General features: G+C 39.4%; 8 protein-coding genes across 11 annotated transcripts; 3 read left to right on the top strand and 5 right to left on the bottom strand.

The window, feature by feature from the left end:
* Positions 1–800: 800 nt before the first annotated feature.
* Positions 801–1,965, bottom strand: LOC132198382 (DNA replication complex GINS protein PSF3). Its single transcript, XM_059622392.1, has 4 exons — positions 1,708–1,965; positions 1,503–1,641; positions 1,314–1,446; positions 801–1,255 (listed from the first exon to the last, which is right to left on the bottom strand). The coding sequence occupies exons 1-4, from the start codon at positions 1,811–1,813 to the stop codon at positions 1,019–1,021; spliced, it is 615 nt and encodes a 204-aa protein (XP_059478375.1). The 5' UTR covers positions 1,814–1,965; the 3' UTR covers positions 801–1,018.
* A 432-nt stretch (positions 1,966–2,397) lies between these two features.
* On the bottom strand, positions 2,398–6,119 carry LOC132198381 (bifunctional purine biosynthesis protein ATIC). 2 transcript variants are annotated; one of them, XM_059622389.1, is made up of 12 exons: positions 6,024–6,119; positions 5,806–5,956; positions 4,884–4,945; positions 4,626–4,829; positions 4,253–4,541; positions 3,996–4,177; positions 3,780–3,940; positions 3,571–3,729; positions 3,302–3,520; positions 3,082–3,248; positions 2,779–3,031; positions 2,398–2,691 (listed from the first exon to the last, which is right to left on the bottom strand). In XM_059622389.1, the coding sequence occupies exons 3-12, from the start codon at positions 4,903–4,905 to the stop codon at positions 2,572–2,574; spliced, it is 1,776 nt and encodes a 591-aa protein (XP_059478372.1). In that variant the 5' UTR covers positions 4,906–4,945; positions 5,806–5,956; positions 6,024–6,119; the 3' UTR covers positions 2,398–2,571. The 2 variants fall into 2 exon arrangements, with proteins under 2 accessions (XP_059478372.1, XP_059478373.1); XM_059622390.1 differs by lacking the exon at positions 6,024–6,119 and having other exon boundaries at positions 5,806–5,986.
* On the top strand, positions 6,101–8,967 carry LOC132198380 (uncharacterized). 3 transcript variants are annotated; one of them, XM_059622388.1, is made up of 7 exons: positions 6,101–6,218; positions 6,448–7,633; positions 7,688–7,900; positions 7,954–8,188; positions 8,250–8,359; positions 8,411–8,551; positions 8,605–8,967. In XM_059622388.1, exons 2-7 carry the CDS (start codon positions 6,521–6,523, stop codon positions 8,842–8,844), a joined length of 2,052 nt encoding a protein of 683 aa, XP_059478371.1. In that variant the 5' UTR covers positions 6,101–6,218; positions 6,448–6,520; the 3' UTR covers positions 8,845–8,967. The 3 variants fall into 3 exon arrangements, with proteins under 3 accessions (XP_059478371.1, XP_059478369.1, XP_059478370.1); XM_059622386.1 differs by lacking the exon at positions 6,101–6,218 and adding an exon at positions 6,258–6,387; XM_059622387.1 differs by lacking the exon at positions 6,101–6,218 and adding an exon at positions 6,280–6,384.
* A 48-nt stretch (positions 8,968–9,015) lies between these two features.
* Positions 9,016–12,353, bottom strand: LOC132198379 (serine/threonine-protein kinase TBK1). Its single transcript, XM_059622385.1, has 7 exons — positions 11,361–12,353; positions 10,946–11,270; positions 10,701–10,889; positions 10,396–10,649; positions 10,163–10,347; positions 9,847–10,109; positions 9,016–9,796 (listed from the first exon to the last, which is right to left on the bottom strand). The coding sequence occupies exons 1-7, from the start codon at positions 12,032–12,034 to the stop codon at positions 9,431–9,433; spliced, it is 2,256 nt and encodes a 751-aa protein (XP_059478368.1). The 5' UTR covers positions 12,035–12,353; the 3' UTR covers positions 9,016–9,430.
* A 233-nt stretch (positions 12,354–12,586) lies between these two features.
* Positions 12,587–13,501, top strand: LOC132197496 (dynactin subunit 5). Its single transcript, XM_059620823.1, has 2 exons — positions 12,587–12,667; positions 12,725–13,501. Exon 2 carries the CDS (start codon positions 12,734–12,736, stop codon positions 13,280–13,282), a length of 549 nt encoding a protein of 182 aa, XP_059476806.1. The 5' UTR covers positions 12,587–12,667; positions 12,725–12,733; the 3' UTR covers positions 13,283–13,501.
* A 176-nt stretch (positions 13,502–13,677) lies between these two features.
* On the top strand, positions 13,678–16,381 carry LOC132197497 (calcium and integrin-binding protein 1-like). The gene is made up of 4 exons (XM_059620824.1): positions 13,678–14,571; positions 14,664–14,763; positions 14,822–14,969; positions 15,024–16,381. Exons 1-4 carry the CDS (start codon positions 14,462–14,464, stop codon positions 15,200–15,202), a joined length of 537 nt encoding a protein of 178 aa, XP_059476807.1. The 5' UTR covers positions 13,678–14,461; the 3' UTR covers positions 15,203–16,381.
* Positions 14,608–17,348, bottom strand: LOC132197495 (uncharacterized). Its single transcript, XM_059620821.1, has 7 exons — positions 17,147–17,348; positions 16,610–16,994; positions 16,462–16,549; positions 16,123–16,407; positions 15,846–16,062; positions 15,556–15,786; positions 14,608–15,329 (listed from the first exon to the last, which is right to left on the bottom strand). The coding sequence occupies exons 2-7, from the start codon at positions 16,974–16,976 to the stop codon at positions 15,270–15,272; spliced, it is 1,248 nt and encodes a 415-aa protein (XP_059476804.1). The 5' UTR covers positions 16,977–16,994; positions 17,147–17,348; the 3' UTR covers positions 14,608–15,269.
* Positions 17,349–17,688: 340 nt separating this feature from the next.
* LOC132198061 (alpha- and gamma-adaptin-binding protein p34-like) lies at positions 17,689–19,253 on the bottom strand. Its single transcript, XM_059621805.1, has 6 exons — positions 19,048–19,253; positions 18,795–18,985; positions 18,616–18,739; positions 18,392–18,553; positions 18,206–18,340; positions 17,689–18,147 (listed from the first exon to the last, which is right to left on the bottom strand). The coding sequence occupies exons 1-6, from the start codon at positions 19,118–19,120 to the stop codon at positions 17,897–17,899; spliced, it is 936 nt and encodes a 311-aa protein (XP_059477788.1). The 5' UTR covers positions 19,121–19,253; the 3' UTR covers positions 17,689–17,896.
* Between the last annotated feature and the right edge of the window lie 3 nt (positions 19,254–19,256).

The raw sequence follows: 19,256 nt of genomic DNA, 5'->3' as shown, positions 1-19,256 counted from the left end.
ATCTCGCGAGGCGTCAAGGCTCTCCAAGGGGTATAAAAGCGCCGCGTCCACCACAGAAAGGCACTGTTTGCATCTCCAAGCAACCAAGCACTCAATCACCATGAAGTTCATCGTGAGTACACCTTCCAAATTTTGCTTTTTAGATTCTTTTCAACTTTTCTTTTGTACTGAAATAGTAAATTAGTCTGAATTTAAAATTATTTCATTAAATAGTTATTCAATATTCTCAAGATTGTTCTTGAAAATTTTGTTCCATTTTTATAAGTTAGAAGAAATTTATAAATTATTCCACTTCAAATTTAAATTGATTTAAAAAAATTGATTTTTTTTAACACTATTTGTTCTTTTTCAATCGCAGGTTGCTCTCCTCTGCCTGGCCGTTGCCGCCTTCGCCGCCCCTGCTGAGAAGGACCTCAAGGGATCCGAACAGGTCTACGTTGCTGCCCCCTACGCCTACTCTGCCTACTCCGCTGCCGTCCCTTATGCCGCCGCCGCCGCCGTCCCCGCTTACACCGGATACGCCTCCACCTACGGCTATGCTGCTGCCCCCGCTGCCTACGCCTACGGAGCCTACCCTTACTCCTACTACTACCGTTAAACGACTGACGACCCTGGCGTACAAAACCAACTGACAACACGCTTAAATTATTTTTGTAATTCCCAACATCAAAATAAATACCTGTCCCAGTAGCAATACATAAAAATTACATGTGTTTCAATTCATCGTTAACTAAATCTGTCTAAAAAATCTGACTGAAAGACCATAAGGATGTGGGCAAACTTTGAAATTTTCATTTCACTTGATAAGTGTTGATAATAAGTCTTTATTTAGATTAATATAATTTACAATTTCAACTTCAAAATAGGAAAATAAGCACTTTTGTGTTTTTAATTTTTAATTAAAAAATGGCATCTTAAATATGTATTAAATTGACTTCAACCTTATAAAAGAAAATCTTAAGCAATGCTAATTTAATCGAAGTTGCTTGAGTATCAGGTTTTAAGAGGAGCGCAAATTTCAATCCGAGTCTTCCCTCGGCCGTTTCCTCTTGAGATAATTTGAAACAGACACGGCAGCCAACTCAGCACTACTGAGCTTACCTGAAAGCCAGTTTTCCACCTCGAGCCACCTCGCCCTGCCATCCAGCATCACAGCCTTTTCTTCTTTGCTCAGCAACTGCTCTCTGCTGATGACGTCTTTTGAAATTTCCGCCTGTGACAAGCTGATGATTTCCTTGCTGCGAATCTGGAACGTCTGTGGATTGCAAGTTATATTAGTCAAATTAAACAATTTTCATTCAAGTTCAAATTACGTTTTGCAGAATTTTTCTTAGATTTGCAGCTTCCTCTCCTTCTATCAGTGAAGCAACGTGAATTCCAGTTTCGTAGAAGTAGGCTTCTTGTTTCAAAAGATCGACCACGGCTGGCTCCGCTTTTAAAATTTCCCTTTGTGAATAATTAAAAATTAGTCCCCTTATTAATGTAAAATTTTAAGATTTTACCTAGCCGATTGTGAGTAGGCCTTGCCAAAATCTGGTTTGACAAGGTGTCGTTTTGATAAATTGAACGCCATCCAAATCGGTAACTCAAGTCTCCGGCCAGGTTCGAGATGCTCTGACTGAGACCCTCGGTCCATTTCTCCTGTGATTTGAGATAAAAATAAAATGATTAAACCCGTGGTAAATCCAATAACAAACAAGATCGTACCTAAGCCTGGAATTTTGATCTCCACTTTACAAGGCACTGTTGCATTGGTGGCTACGATGTCTTCGAGAGAAAAGTAGTTTGGCTCGTAGGACGGCGAGTATTTCATGGTTCAATGCGACAATTTACTTGATAGTAATTTAATACACTATGCCTTTCTCGAATATTTTGGCCGACACACGCCAGAAAATTAGAAAATATGATAACTGCTGGACCAAAAAACACAAACAACTTCGCGCGCCAGCAGCTGTTTGATAGCAGACAACATTCTGACCAACATAAGCATTTTTTTTTTTTTACAAAACATATTTTAATATTTATGCTTTCAACTGAATAAAATGTGATGAAAAAAATCATAAAAATTAAATAGAAATTTTAAAAATATAAATTTTTAAATAATTGAAATTAAATACAAAATTTCGCATCTTTCCTGCAGTGGGCGGCCCTGTTTGCCGTTCACTTCTTTGTACTGCTGGCTGCATAACTGCAAAACTTGCAGGCGCTCCTTACGACAGTTCACCTGGGGAAATTAGTGCTTTTGCTTTGGTTTTGCTACTACTACAGAAGCAGCTCTAATAAATTTTAATGCAAAGTTTAAAATTACACTTTTTGATTTTTAATTTCAAGGGTAAGTCTCCAAAATTTTTGCTTGTGAGGAAATTTTCAAAAAATTCTAACAAAACACTACTTGAATTTATGGTTGCAATATGAAAACCTGAATACAAAATTTATTGAGATTACACTGGCTGGCACTGGCCAAAATGATTTCAAAATAATGACATCTCATTTGAAAAAACCTCCACCATTTGATTTTGAGCATTTTACTGGCAAGTTATTGATATGGCACGATCAAGGCTTTTCCATTGATTAATGATGGAACAGGCGCAGATTGGTGTGGACCAGAGTGATGTCCTGAGAATCACAAGCAGCAATGACAGCATCATCATTATTGGATCCAGAGGGGCTTGCAATGTATGAGGTGCCGCTCTAAAATAACAAAAAAAAAAAAATATTTACTCACAAGTATTACAAAAATAAAGTAATAAAATAAAGAAATAGAATAAAATAATTTACCAGTTTGGCACGATTAATGTTATCAGAGAAAGGAAAGAAAGCATCAGATCCAAGGCTGACTCCAGTGAGAGAAGCAGCCCACTTCTTCCTCTCCTCAGCAGAAAGGTCTTCAGGAGCTGGCCCGTCAATGAAAGAAACCCAGCCCTTATCAGCAGTGGCACCAACATAGTTGTCGATGGCATTCGCAATTTCAGCTCGCTTTGTTCCAGGCTTAAATTTCAAGCCCTGTACCTTAGGGTGAAGACGAAGCCACCTAAATGACAAATTTTACAAAAAACTTTTCCAGGGAATTTTAAAATTTACCAGTTGTCGGCTTTCTCAGCAGCAAGTCTGGTGCAGTGAATTCTGGACTGCTGACCGGCGCCAACACCAATGACTTGACCGTCCTTGGCAAAGCAGACAGAGTTGGACTGGGTATATTTCAAAGCAATCAGAGCAACGGTGAGATCCCTAATTGCTTCAGCAGGCAGCTATTGATTTTTACAATAAAAAAAGAAGAGCAAAATTTATTGCTAAAACTTACATCCTTCTTTTTGCTGACAATGTTCACAAAGAGATTCTTGTCAATCACCGCATCGTTGCGTCTCTGCTCCAAGGTCAGACCGAACAGAACCTTGCGTTCGATGAGAGCTGGCTCGTAAGTGGGGTCGATCTGGAGGACGCAGTAGCTGCCGCCCTTTTTCTTCTTCAGGACTTCCAAAGCTTCAGGAAGGTAGCCAGGAGCAATGATTCCATCTGAAACCTAAATTCCAACATTTGAATTTAGAAAATTTCAAAACGTTGAACTAAAACCTCTCTGGAGATGATCTTTGCAGTCGGAAGGTCGCACGGTCTCGAGAGGGCCACAAAATCACCAAAGGAGGACATACGGTCAGCACCTCTAGCCCTGGCATAGGCAGTTGCAAGAGGAGTCAGTGAATCCAAAATGTCGTCCACTTGGCAAAGCTTGGCCTGTACAAATCTCATTTTTTTACTAAACTTTATGGAAAAAGAGAACAAACCTGCTCAAGAGAAAGAGGAACAGCTACAGCTGCTCCAGCAGGGCTGACATGCTTGAAGGAAGTGGCGGCCGGCAAATCCAGGGACGCATCCAGCTCGCGCACAAGCTGCCAGGCATTCAGGGCGTCACACAAGTTGATGTAGCCAGGCGACCCGTTTACAACTAAATTAAATTGTAATTAATAATTTTTATTAAAAGCAGGAAATTTAATGCTAACCTGAGAGAGGTAGTTTTGGGCCAGTGGTGAAGAGCTGAGCCGGTTTCTGGTGGGGATTCATTCCATAGCGCAGAGTTATCTGGCTGGGTCCATCAGCAGAGAAACTCTGACGACGGAAAAAGTCGGAGATGGCCACGTCATAGTCAGCGGTGTGAGTAAAGGCTTTGAGGGCCAACGAGCGCCTAGATTTTGCATATTAATTTTTAAATTAGTGTAAAGTTGTATAAATAATTAAGTTAAGTAAAAAAATTATCCACCTTGTTTCCAGAGAGGTGTCCTTGCTGGCGCTTTTCTCCATCTCTGTGACGATTTTGTCGTAGTCGTCGGAGTCGCACACGACGGTAACTCTGTCATGGTTTTTAGCGGCCGCGCGCAAGAGAGTGACTCCGCCAATGTCAATGTTCTCCACAGCATCGGGAATGGTGATGTCCGGCTTGGCCACAGTTTGAGTGAAGGGGTACAAGTTGCAGGCAACCACCCGGACCAACTCAATGTTGTTCTTGGCTAAGTCCTCCAGATCGGACGGGATGGTGCGAGCCAGGATTCCTGAATTACATCATTTTTAAATTTTTTGTTCAAATAATAAGTTAATTTTCATTTAATTGACGGAAACAATTGTTCATTCATTACCTCCATGGACGGCAGGGTGGAGGGTTTTGACCCGACCCCCGAGCATCTCGCTTGCTCCAGTGATGGCGGCCACTTCAGTGACGGCCAAACCGGCCGCGCTCAACTCTTTGGCCGTTCCTCCAGAGGCCACCAGTTTTAGTCCCAGCGCCTGCAGCTTCGTAGCAAAAGTAACAAGGCCGCACTTGTCAGACACGCTGAGAATGGCTGCGGAATTTGGAATTTTAAAAAATTCCATGACATTTTCACTAAAATTTTTACCTAGCTGCCCCGATTGAGCCATGACTGTTTCTTGCACTCAACTGCAGTGAATCAAGCGTGACCTGTCAACATAAAGATAAAAACAGTTTGTATCTCAAGTGATTAGAGAGTATTGACATTTAGCTTGTTGATCAATTTGACCTCTGCTGCAGCTCTTTTGACCCTTTTGAGCGCAAATGGGGCTTAATGCGCTTTGCTGAACAGCCTGTTTTAGCATTTATAATTATTACTGGCTGTATTAATACATGTTTTACTAGGATTAAAATTGATTTAATTCTCCTCAGCTGTTTGGATATTATTATTACATTGAAAGAGAATGATTTGAAATTTCATGTATGTAAATTTTTCAAATAAAATCTAACACACCATAATGCTGAATAAAATAGCTATTTTCATACTTTTATTTAATTATCAAATAACATTAACTATTTAATATTTAAATTTAAATCACAAAAAATTTACTTGGAGGTTTTAAATTAAAAAAGAAGATTTTAATAATTTTGAAAAGTTTTAACATAAAACTGTGAAACGCTTAGAATAAATATGTATAATTAATTATATTTTTTCATCTTTTTTCAGTTTGCCAATCGTCTCCTCTAAACCAAACAGCAGAGAGAGTGCATATTGGTGCATATTAAAAGAATATAAATAAATATGCAAAATTGTTATATAATCAAATTCTGAGCGGCTCTATAGGCCTTCTCAATTGACTCCTATGCTCTATCCAAGCAAATTACGAATTGGCCAGCGAAATAAATTCCAGACGGTTAAATAACTATGAATTTTACCATCTCAAATCTCGAATATAAAGCCAATTTTTTTATTATAAAATATTGAAAGAAAAGTTGCTTGTAAGTCTGAATCATCAATTCCATGATTACTTGTACTTTCAATAGGACAATTCGCACACAAATTTGTATACCTGAAAATTTCGTCAGAGACGCTTGTGGACAAAAGCCGACAAATAAACGCTGCTGTAGCCTTGGAGGAAAGAGCACCAGTTGCCAATGAAGCGTAGAAAGAGGCGACAGAGAGGAGCGCACGTGACTTCTCAGCGTTCTCCTCCTATCCTGCTACTCTCAGAGAAAGAGAACTATTAATTTCAGAATTCAACTTCCACACCGCAGAATTTTTGCTTACTTTTCCACAACCTGTTGCACGTGAGGTGGGCGTTCTTGTATCTCTAAAAAAACATCCCCTACTTGGGCACCCCCACTCTTCCCCCACCATTGAAACGCAGCGGGCAGTGACCGACCTTCAAAACAAAAAACAAAATCATATGATTGACAAGCAAAACATGAAAATTGCTTGAGAGTACAATTTTCTGCAATTTCCGTAAGTGTTTCGCTTGGCACAATATTATCCATCGTTGCAAAACTCAGCCTAATCTAATAATTTAGCAGCAAAAAATAACGAGAAGACCTTCGATCCTCTTTTGGCTTTTAAAGTGTAAAAAGTTTTGGCTGACTGATAAAGGAAAAATGCTTTTTGAGAGACTGCTGTTGTTAGATAAAACTGTCTTACATAATTATCTCTTATAAAATTTTTCTTTCTTACATTTCAGAAAGATAAAAACACCCTCATGGTTCTCAGCACTTACTCTTTCAAGAGCAGTTGATCAAAAAACAAGGGACACGATGGCAGGGTTGACGGGCAACGAGATGCCGACAGAAGTTATTTCTTACATAATGGACTTCCTGCCCCTGGGAGACCGAATCAGCGCCTCGATGACCTGCAGACAGTGGTACGAGGCGAGCAAGAGTCGGCACCTGCACACCAACGAGGTGGTCTTCATCCACAGCAGCAGGGCCATCAAAGACCTCTGTCCGGAGGCAGTCATCCACCCCGAGACCTTTGAGGTCGACCCCTTCTCCGAGCCTCCACCCTTTCAAAATTTCTGCTTTCGAGAAGTCGAGGTGAAAACCACGGGTGAGATGCGCCACTTTTGGCCTCGCTTTGGCCCCAACGTCCGCAGTTTGTCTCTGCAGAACTGTGAAATCAGCGAGAAAGCCTTCAACGACATCCTGTTCCTCTGTCCAAGGTTGCGGCACCTGCACATCAGTGGCTGCAATGAGCTCTACATGTCCGGCAAGGTGCTCGAAGGCCATGACAGTCTGCGAATGGCGCACCTGACCGAACTTGAGCTGACCAACACCAGGTACATCTCGGACAGCATCTTCAACCGGTTCATCTCAGTGGCCCCAAATTTGCAGACCGTGGTCCTCCTCGGCTGCAACATTACCTGCAGCTCGGCCGTCTATGGACGCTTCTACCCTGAGTCAAAAAAACTTTTAATGAACTCCTGTTTTGCAGACGGCCAGTTTCCTTTGGACGTTGCCACAAACGTCTTCACCTTCGAAAATGTCCTGAACGTCCTTGCTGTCCGGAAAGTGACTAGTCTCGGACTGGGTGTCACTTCCCTTGCTTTCGATAATCTCAACGCGCTGTGCGAGAAATTAGACTCGGTTCGCGTCATGAATCTGAGAAATTGCTTTCAACTTGTCAAAGGGGTTGAAATTATTGCCAACTCGTTCAGTCAGAGCCTCCAAGACGTGGACATGTCCGAGTGTTGCTTTGTTTCGAACGAAGACATGAAACACCTTGGTCGACTGACACAACTCAGAAGGCTAAATTTGAATGGATGCAAAAATTTGGAGAACTCAACAGTCCTGGAGCTGAAAAATCTCCAAAACCTGAACTATCTTAATGTGTCGAACATTGAAAAAATCACTGGACCTGCAATACTAGAGGTAAAAATGTTTTTTTCGAATTTTATATAAATTGTTTCGTTTTCAAATTTTTAGGCTGTGACTGGAATGAAGAAGCTGAAGCACCTCTTCCTGAACAGACTCGCTCTTTTAGACAGTGACAGTTTACTGAAAATATTGAAGCAAGCGCCTCCTTTAATTACTTTGGAACTGGCGTGCTGCATGGTCCCTTTAATTGACGCTGCGGTGGCTGTAATTTGCAACCAACATACCACCATCAAACGACTCAATTTATCAAATTGTCCTTTTGTAAGATGAATTATGAAACATGAATTTTTTTATTAATATACAATTGTCCATAGGTATCTGATGTTGGTCTTACTGGTCTCACTGATGTACCTGATTATGATTTTCCGGCATACTCACCGACGATGCTTGATGCATCTCAGGCAAGCGGATTTTCTCTCGGCAGCAAAGCTGAGAGGCAGATTGTCTTTGAAGCCAAACGAAAAATGGAGATTGCGGAACAAATGACCCCATTCAAGAAAATGATGCAACAGGAGGGGCAAAACATTTTGGGAATAAGCAAGCTTAAATGTAGGTTTATTTAAAAAATGTTGTTGAGAACTTTTCCAATTAAATTTTTGAAACTTCATAGCCCTATCTTCATTGGATTTGTCCAACTGCAGCCGGGTAACGGACCTTAGCATAAGAAATGTTTTCAAATTTAACCAGCTGAAGTACCTTAATTTGGAAAGGAATTGTCAGGTAGGGCCTGAATACATTAAAAAACAAAATATATAACTAAATTTTTTACAGATTACGGACGCCAGTTTGCAACTCCTTGTCATGTACTGTCCAAGTTTAGAGGAACTTAACATTCAAGAGTGTGGCAAAGTGACCGATCTGGGAATAAACTACCTAAGTCATCTTCACCGCTTGCGTGAAATCAATGTTACAGTAAGTAACGGAAGTCTTTTGTCATTAACTAGCCAATGTTAATATTTTTGCAGGGGTGTGATTTGTTGACAGACGCAAGTTTGGAAGCGTTGATGAAGTCGAAGTCTCCTCTGAGAGCTGTGAGCCTACAGAGGTGCAGCAAGTTCACCGTCAACGCTGTGAACATTTTCTGCAACTGGCTGAACCACTCAATAAACTGGAGTGAGGAGTCTGAAAGGGAGCATTCCTCAACTTGGTATGTTCCTCCTCCGCCACCACCAAATTTACCGTTCAACGGACATTCCTCGTGCTAGAAGCATTTGGAATTGAGGATTAATGTGATGGCCTTTTACTTTGCATCAGTATCAAGCAAATTATTTAAGCATTATTACAACAATTTAAGTTGATAAAAGTTATGTACAATTCTTAAAACCTAACAGTTGCTTTTTTATAAAAAAAAAAAAAAAAAAAAAAAAAAAATGCAATTATCGATTAAAAATAATTTATTGCTAAAATCACAGTGCAAATTGTTTCGTGGTACTAGGATTATTGTCGGATCATAAATTTTTGAGACAATAATAATAACACAGGGAAAGAATAGTATATAAATATAAAACAATATAAGTAATACTAAATAAAGTTCTATGCTGCTTTACAGGAGACCAACCCAGAAACACTTAAAGAAATGAAGTTGACTTGCAACTATAACTGATATTTAAAATAACATTTATTGGAATATCTTGGATAAAATGCTTGTTAGAAAAACAGAAGCACTGATATGATTTGCAAGAGCGGGGGCTTACTGATTTGATACACTAACCTTTGCCATTTTTTTAAATTTCTAGATATGTAAATTGCCAGTCGTAAATATTAAGAACTAAAAGACGGGCTCACGGATCGTCAACTTTGTAAAGAGTTTCCTCCATTGGAAAAAGAAAGCGTAATGCTTTGGAATTGGTTTATCAAATCGGAATTTTCCTTAGCAATCTGCTTGATCTCTTCCTGTATGGCGAGGACATCGGCTAGACTCTTCCGGCAGGAGACCTTACTCGACGACTGGGGTACAGGGGAAATGCTCAGAGCTGGGCTCGGAGAGTGGTTAGAGGTCGGGGACACAGACTTCCTCTCTGAAAGAGAGTTCTTGCCACTGGTACTGAGCTGCGCTTCAGTGTTAGACAGGTAAAGCTCTTCGACAATCTCATAGCTCTCTTGGAATTTTTCCAATTGGCCTTGATAATAGAGAACATCCCGTTTCAGGATTTCAACCTAAATGATTTGATTAGCTTACAAAACTTGTATTTTGCTCACAAATTTACCTGCAGAAAGGAAGTTTGGGCCAATTTGTACCAGTCTGATAGACAATCGGCCAATGCAGCAGCAAAGGGTAGAGTTTGGGTGGTCAGCATGTTGACAATTTTCTTTGCCGTCTCAGTTGCTTTGATTCTCTCTAAAAGATGGAATTGCTCATCATTGTACGAAGGGTCGCGCGTCGACCTGTCTCGCAGCAAGTGTTGCCAGCTTTCCTTCAATCGTGTGACCAAAGAATTGATTTTGCTCAGCTCGGAATTGGACCTTTCGACTAGAATTTATTTATATGAATATTAAATTATTTTTAATTTTATATAACTTTACCTCCCAATCCTTCACTGGAATCGAGCCACTCCTTTCTCAAGTCTTTGCTACTTAGCTGTTTGGTTGCCGGAGTCAGCTTTTCCAGTTCCAAGTGCAGTCGTGAGACATCAACCAACTTTCTGCGCAGCTCCTCATTCAAATTGTCTCTCAAGGCAGGGTTCAATTTGGAAATGATTTCTTGAGTCCTGAAAATTAAATTTAGCACAAACATTTTTTATAAAAAAATTATTTACTTTAGTATGGCCTGGGCACGGCCTTCTATCACAGAGGCTAAATGCAAAGTTTGCTCTTTCAAAGAGTCGACGTCGCTTGCTTCTCTTGCAATTAGTTTTGAAAGGCCTTTTGTGGCATCATTTGAAAGTATTGACGCACGGGCAATGTGCTCAGTCTGACGCTTAACGCAGTAACCAATGGCGCAGCAACTCTTGGAAACGGTCGCGTCCGCCTCCAAATTCACAGGCATTTGAAACGAGGGAAATTTCGGAACCTCGATAATAAAATATTACAAAATAATTTTAATTTTAACTAGACAAGTTACCTCTCCTGCGTCAACCACAGATACGTTGTTGTTTTCTCGGTGAAAAAGAATCAGTGGCTTTTCTCTGGATGTTTTGACTGGCCAGTTTTCCGCTTTCACTTGCATGTTGTTCAAGAGCAAAATCTGGTGTTGTGGCAAAATGGCCGACTGCTTTTCAATTTCCGTTCCGAGAAACTCAAAAGTGCACTCCTATTGAAGAAAAAATATGTTGAATTACAAGTAAAATCTCATTTTATCCTGCTTACTTTCACCAAGGGATAAATTCGCAGCAATTGACAGGAATGTACATGCCAAGCCCACATCTGCGCACGTTTGGCTTGACTGATTTGAGTCACGCAGGAGAAAAATTGGTCAAATGTCCAAATTTTCATAGGCTCCGTTTCGAGCAGTCCGGCGAGAAGAGGCGTCACTAGGGCCCGTAGTCCTTGGCTCAGTTGACAGGATGCTGGCAGTTCTCTTGACCAGTTAATCGGAGCGTCTTCTGCTGTTTGATAACCAGAAATGACACCAGACGCTTTTTTAGTTGTGATGAAGAACATTGTCTCCTTATTCTTCCTTCCTCCAAAAGGCCTTTAATTAAAATAATAGAAAATTAAATTAAATTTACAACTTTTACGTAACAAATTTAAATATTAAAATTATATAATTATAATTCCATACCTAAATGGAAGTGACCCTGTTGAGACATGGTACAAAGTGACACCAATCGACCACAGATCAACAGTTGCCGAAAAGGGTCGGCTTGTCGGTTTCCGGAGGACAGCTCTCTCATACATGTCTGGGTGCAGGTACTCCTCAGTGCCGTACAAGGACACAAAATGCTGTCCCTCCTCCAGTTCTCTTGCGGCACCAAAGTCGGTCAGTTTGTAAATCACCGAGCCATCGTCAGCCAAAAACTTCATGATGTTCCCCGGTTTGAGGTCACGGTGCACCAGGTTGTTGTCTCTAAGGTGCTTAATGCCAGCCGTCAGGTGCTCCAAGACCAAGAGGAACTCGTCCTCCTGCAGGCCGTACGTGTTCTCTGGGTCGTCGAGGATGTTGAAGAGGCTGCCACCAGTGCAGAGCTCCATGACAATAACCTTGCCACGACCTCCCTGCTCCTCCTCAATGGCCAGAAGTTTGACTATGTTTTCATGCTTGACTTTCTTGAGGACCTCGAACTCGCGCATCTGCACGTCCACAGGTCTCATGTGGCTCAACTGGTTGAACGTTTTGACGGCCACGGGCTCTCCATTGTTCTTGTTGACACCCTGAAAAACGGCGCCCGTGGCCCCCTTGCCTAATACGCTGGTGGTGCACCAAACGTGGTTGGCCGAGCCTCTCAAAAAGGACATTTTTCTCTCTGGCTTTCCTATTGTGGAAATTTTAAAGGAAAGTTTCGGACTAAAAAATTATGCACGACGATTGACCGACGGAACTGCAGATGCGAATTCCGCGAGAGCTTGGCATAATCAGCTGAACGTTGAAGAAGAGAAGCGAAATAATTGTAACAAGTTCAACTTTCACACATCAAACTGATAGCGATGCATATAATTCACTCGCTTCAGTCCACTTGACTCACTTGACCGACTTTGTTTGCTGCTTAGACTTTTCTTTATAACTTTTTCTTCTCGCAAATCTCGAATCTCGCATTATTATCCAATCAAAACCAAAACAAATTGGTGCAAATTAAAACAGTGTAACAACATAACAAAAAATTTCTTTGATGCTTGTTTTGATGAAAATATTCAATTTTAAAATATTTTTTTTTATTCTAAAAAAAATGTAAATTATTTCAAATAAATTTATTTAATTGTTTTTAGTAACTGTTCCGAGAGCACATTACTCATACATACGTTAATTTTTGATAAGTTTGCAACATTGGCAGATGTTTTTTTAAAAAAAAACACCCCGCTGCAATCTGACACGCCCACGTACCAAGAAAGGCAAAATAATATAAAAACAAAAAGAGAGCAGCTCATAAGAAAGTCATCCAAAATCCAAATTTGTCTTTAAATTTGCTGATGACTGTGAGCTTTTTCTAGGACAACATCATGGAGCTGGAGAACGTTTATTACACCAAGGGCGACTACGTTGAGACGGCGTCCGGCAACAAGGTGTGCAGACACACGGTCCTCTGCGGCTCGCAGAACATCATTCTGCACGGCAAGACAATCGTGCAGCAGGACGCCATCATCAGGGGCGACCTGGCCAACGTGCGCTCCGGCAGGTACTGCATCATCAGCAAAGGCGTCGTCCTGCGGCCGCCGTTCAAGAAGTTCAGCAAGGGCGTCGCCTTCTTCCCCCTGCAGATCGGCGACCACGTCTTCTTTGGCGAGGGTGCGGTGGTGAACGCTGCTGTGATCGGCAACTACGTGTACATCGGCAAGAACTGCATCATCGGACGAAGGTGTGTCCTGAAGGACTGCTGCTATATTGCTGACAACACCGTCCTGCCGCCGGAGACAACGGTGCCGGCTTTCGTACACGTCGCTGGGTCTCCAGGGGTCAGTGTCGGGGAACTGCCCGAGTGCACTCCAGACCTGATGACTGAATACACCAAAAGCTACTACCAACACTTTGTGCCCCACGCATTGTGTTAGGGAATGATATTATTTTTAATTTATTTTATTATTAAAAATTGTTGGAAAAAGTCTTTGCAGTGCATTCTGTCAATAGATTTAACTTAATTTTTATGGAATATATGTTTTATTTATCATCAATTTATTGTTAAAAACGGTTATAAATTAAATAACATAATTATGTGCATCTTATAGATGCTCCGTCAATAAAAATCATTTAATACCATTTGCGAAACCTTAAGAAATTTAATTTAAAATATACCAATGCACTTAAATTCTATACTTTGTAAAATAATTATTTCTTGATTTATAATGAATTGAAAACCACTAATTAATACACAAAGATTTAATTAGTTGTAAATCCTTTCTTCTCAATCTAAAATTTTTGTATTGACTGAGAAGAATAAATAAATAATAATAGTGGGGGAAAGGGAAGTCAGTAAATCAAATTAAATCTGCAATTTATTCATTTTCTTTTAAAAAAAGGTATAATTTTTGTTCTCTATTGACTGGGTTTGTTGCAAATATATTGCTGCAACTAATTTTTATTTCATTGTTTTATGTTGGTTTTCCCAAAGAGAAATAAACGGAAGTAAAGTTGTGACCGTGGTAAGACTTTCTTAGCCTTCTCAAGTTGGAAACCGTTTCACTATAATTTCGCAAGATTTTTCTCAACCTTTCTATAACTAGTCAATTCTTTTTTATTTTAAGCTTTCATGAAAATACAATTTTACAAATCAATATCAAAAGATCGGTAGTAAATTGCATCATGGCGTTTGTCTGTGCGCACGGTGAATTATTTATTGTAGCTTTAATGTTGCATGTGCGTGAGTCAAGCTCGCATGCATCAAGTGTCCTTTTCTTATCTAATGCCGTAAATCAATCTGGCCGCAATATATTGACGTTTTAATTTCGTACACCACACTGCACGTCACCTCAACACAGCACACATGTGCACGAAACTAAATTATACTGGAAATTATAGAAATATTGGTTCTTCTTCAAGAATGCGTCGTTTTCCGCATTAACCAGCGACTAAAAAATAAGCCGCAGATAAGACTTATCACCTTTTACTAGTTGGTGACAGCGCCTTTATCTACAGATAAAAAAAGGATATTAGTTTGGTGCAACGCTGGTTGCCCGCAGTAATGCCCAACAAGCCAAGCTAAACCACCGTCGGCCCGAATCCACCCTTCTGAAATGGGCAACTCAAACTCGTTTGAATCTGTGTACCAGGGCCCCTTACTGACTGATGAACTCATGGATGATTATTTGCAACTTTCTTATTTATCACGTAAAGAAATTTCAAGGTATTTAAAACTTAATTGCAATAATATGCGAGCTTTGAATATAAATTTTTAATCAGTGTTCTACAAATAAAGCTAATTAATGTTCATTCTAGGATTCACAAAAGAATGCAGGACTTAATAGGGGAAGAGGAATTCACAGTTGTGCACCGAGTAACCTGGGAACGAATGCTTGAAGCTTTTCCTGAAATTAAGGTTCCATCTTTTGACCAAAACCGATCCATATTTTAAACTGAAAATTTTATCACTGTAGGCTAACCCCTTTGTGGATAGACTGTGTGAGGTATTTTCGTCAAAAAATGACGGACATGTGTCATTTGAGGACATGCTAGATCTCTTTTCTGCCTTGTCACCGTCGTGTCCGACAGAAAGCAAAGCAAAATGGGCATTTCGAATCTTTGGTAACACAGACTTTGCTTGTAATAATAAAACCAATTTCATAAAAAAACGTTTAGATTTCAACAATTCCAACGCCTTAGAAATTGAAGATCTGCATGAGTTGATCGACAGGCTAACAAATGGTAGGAATGTGAAAGAAAATGGGAAGTTTTTGACTGAAGATGAAAAAGAGCACATTGTGGATATAGTAAGTCTTTTTCCAATCTATTATCAACTGTTTATAAAACATTTTTGAACCAATTACAGATTTTGAACGAGGTTGATTTGGATCACACTGGATCCATTGTCACTGTCGAGTTTGTTCACGCTGTATCCAAAATGCCTGATTTCTGTTCCAGTTTTACTTTGAAACTGTGAGTTGTCTGTAGTACAAATTTTTGAAAATAACAGTATTAATTGTGATCTTCTAAATCAATCAATAAGTTGAATGTACTTTTAACAGAGTGTATTTTTAATAAATCTTAATTTCACTAAATTCAAAAAACTATAAAAAAAATATGATCTCTTAAACTCTTGAAGTGAGGTTTGAAAATGCTTGATTAATTATCACACTGGTAACTTTTTATCTTAAAATGAAAATTAACTTGCCGTCATCGAGTTAACCACCTGGGACGCCAACTGCATGGTCAGTTCCAACATGCGGTCACTTGTACCTTTTGTTGGCTTCTCCTCCCTTTGGACTTCAGTTTTCTGCAGCTTCACCCATTGAACTTGACTCAGGCGGTACAGAGAGGCCTTGCACTTTTTGTAAAAATCTGAATCCTCCATCAGATCAGGAGAGGTTGCTTTTAATGACTGGACAGTTGCCCACAAGAGTTTCTGTAGAGTTGAAAGTTTGCTCTAAATTATTCAATTTTACCACATTGAAAAATTTTTACCCTTAGATGATGTTCCGTCATCTTTTCAACCACTTGGTTTTTTTCTTCAGTCTTTTTGGGCAAAGTCTCTTTCACTGAGCTGGACTTGGCCATAGGAACTGTGATCAGCTTGTTGGTAGTTTTTGGAAGCTTTGGCGCCGAAACCTCTTTCTGGGTTTGCCGCATCAAGAACACATCCCTTTGAGCTGCCATGCTATTCATATGCAGGCCTGGATTCCTAATGAAGGAATCCATAAAATTTCTAGATTATTGCATTAGATATTAAAAGTTAATTTACTTTATAGACGTGCTCGTTTTGCGTGGCGATTTTCGTTTTTGAACATTAGCACGGACCCTGCTTCTGCGCTGAGCCAACTCAACGGACAAGTTGTCTGGAGCTGGGCTCGCAGGACTGGACATTGATCGAGGCAGCATATCAAGGAAATCACAGGAAAGGGGTGATGCAATGACTGTGAATTTGGATGCCGTTGTCACAAAGGCAGACGTCTCGTTCATAATGTATCTTTGACGCACTTTTTCATACAGGAAGTCCAAGGTTTCACATTTCAGGTTATCATTGTAGCTGCAGGATTTTTTTTTTTAAATTTCCATTTTATTACAATAAAAATGGACTTACTAAATATCCAAGTATAAATCTTCAGGTTGTTCAAAATTTGTACTGGTATCAAGCCCCAAAGATTCTGGTGACTTGGAAGACAATTTATCTAAAATTTTAATAGAAAATAAAAACCAATTGAAATTTATTGTTATTTAAATTATTTTACCAAAATAGTCCTTAAGACTTTCAAGAGCCTCTTCAACGCTGATTCTGGGGTTGGTCATAGAAGGTGGAGGTGGGACGCCTTGAAGGGATTCTCGAATGGACCTAATCCTATGGGAGTCCTGCCTGCTCTTTTCAGCCTTGCTGCGGACTGATGAATTCGATCCAGCCCTGCTCTGGAAGATTGGGTTGTCGCCGTTCTTCAGGCTATCCATCTCACTTCCAAGACTTCTCTTCAGGGCGGGAAGACAAACGGATGATGCAATTTTTTCAGCCTGCACTCCATCTGATTGTGGGAATTCAACCTCTTTATCAGATTCCAGAGTGTCCATCTTTGTATCCTCCATTCCTTGATGTCCACAAGGGTCCATATCAGCACAACACTACAACTAAAATTTTATGTTATGCTTCATTTTCATTTACGATAAAAAAAATTTGAGAAAGCGTCTTTAGGAAAAAGAAAAATTTCATTGAATAAAAATTGTCTGACATTTTGTGTGATACTTTCTACATAGAGAAGTTTTTGCATCCCATTTTTTACCTTCAATTGATACAGCCATGCCACCGGGATTTGAATATGGCTTAAAGAAATTTCTGGATGAGAAGGTTCAATCAGGAAATATGCTGTGAGAGAAGAAGCTCTTGTAACGAAAAAATAAGCAAGACAAAGAACGAATAAATTTGCCGATTCTTCGTCGTATTGTCGTATTCGTTTCGTCTTTGGTCGCATTTATTTTGTTTACTAATCCCGCTAGTACCAACCTCACGTGTAAACAAAGTCGTTTAAAAATTAAAAGTATTCTCTCTCTCTTTAAATATATAAAACCAAAGAAACTAGAACTTAATTTTTTCAATATTCACATTTATTATATTTACAAAATTCAAGTCAGTAAGAAACTGGTAAGAAAGAAGTACGCAAAGTGAACTTTATTATGTTGGCTACTCTTGGTGCATCTTATGCAAATTAATATTTTAAGGTAGGCAACCTGCGTGACATATAAAATGCATTGGTTGCATAAGTTCCATATTAAAAACCGTTAAAAACACTTTAAAATAGATAAAACGAAATAAAACAAACCAGGGTCAAGAAATAATAATTTTATAAATTCTATGGTAAAAATGTAGTACAAAATGAGCACAAAAAATTAAAAATAGAGTATGGAGTTGCAGGATTTAAAGAAAATAATTTTCTCTATTATTTATTTTTGCTTTTAGGCATGACTTTATAATCACATAAATAATGAAAAAGGAAAAGTTCCTGAATAAGGAGAAATAAAGCAAAAAAAATTGATCAATCACTATCAATTAATTCATTGCATTGCCGCATGACATCATCTAAAATTTCGTCCTCTTCTCCGCCAATGGCGTTCCAAAATGCCTTCACCACCTGCTCTGCACACATTTTCCGCTGGTCACTGGGGAGGCTTGCAGCTTGCTCCTTAACTTCATTAAGGCGAGTAAGCAGATTTGCAAACTCCATTTCTGGTGCCATTTCCAAATTTTCATGTTCGTCAGCACCTTCCTCGGCTCCGAGAAGTTGGTCTTTTGCATGAGGAAAAAAAAGTTAATTTCAAATCTACAAATTATGTACAAAAATTACCTATCCTGTTCATCATAGAAGAAATATGTGTTTCCTGCAAGTTTTCCGCCAACTCCACCACAGGGTCATTATTTTCCTGCACTGCTGACCCGTTGAGATAAGCAGCCAAAGAGGCATTTACTCGATTTCTTTCATCTATAATTTAGAATACAATTAGAATGGGACAGATGTAAAATAAATGTTAACCTTTCATCTGCATGTTTGGCCAGAGGTGCGACTCAAAAGCCTGTAAAACTCTTTTGATGCCCGTTGTAACCGCCAATCCAGGAAGGTCTTCTTCCTCTTCCTCCTCGTTGTCTGGATTCAGTTCGACCAGCTCAAAGTGGTTTTCAACACACCAACGCTGCACTATATTTAGAAAAGTATTTAAATTAACATCATTCGTATTTGTTATTTTGCGAATTATATACCCTCTAATTTGCTGATTCCCTTCTCCGATTCTTCCAGACATTTTTCGCAAAGCAAAATCTGCACTTCTGGAGACATTTCTTTGATGAACGGAAGCCAGCTGGATACTTCCTCTAAAGATTTTTCCTAAAATTATATGAATGAAAGTTAATTTTCTCAGATTTATAATTCAAATTTATACCTTTTCAGAATCAAATTTAATAACCGTAGCACCAACTCCATCAGAAAATTTTTTGTTGCCAATGGTTTTTGATTTCAGCGAGCACAGTTGGATTTCCGCTGTGTAATATTTTGTGTCTATGCGGAGAGGATATGCGTGGATATCCTCATCCAAAATAACCGCTTCAGGCAAATTTTCGACACCCAACATCACTAAACCAATAAAATACAACATTAGTTCTATGGTGAAACAAATTATATCAAAAGTTTCCAACTTCTTATAGTGTGACTTGGATCTTCTTCGGTCAGACTAATGACCAAAGCTGATGGTTTTTCACTCGAATCCATGATTGATTAATGTTTTTGGAGTCACTCTTTCAGATTCCGCTCAAAATCAATAGAGAAATTGTGAGCGAAAGACAAATAAAACGCGCTCCGATGCTGTCTGTTTACAACACTGCTGCGGGCCATATGATTTTGATAG

This window comes from Neocloeon triangulifer, unplaced genomic scaffold (genome assembly GCF_031216515.1).
Source record: "Neocloeon triangulifer isolate White Clay Creek 2 clone unplaced genomic scaffold, ASM3121651v1 ptg000012l, whole genome shotgun sequence".
Lineage (NCBI taxonomy): Eukaryota > Metazoa > Arthropoda > Insecta > Ephemeroptera > Baetidae > Neocloeon > Neocloeon triangulifer.
The sequence above is the reverse complement of the archived record's forward strand: the minus strand, read 5'-3'. Positions and strand labels throughout refer to the sequence as shown.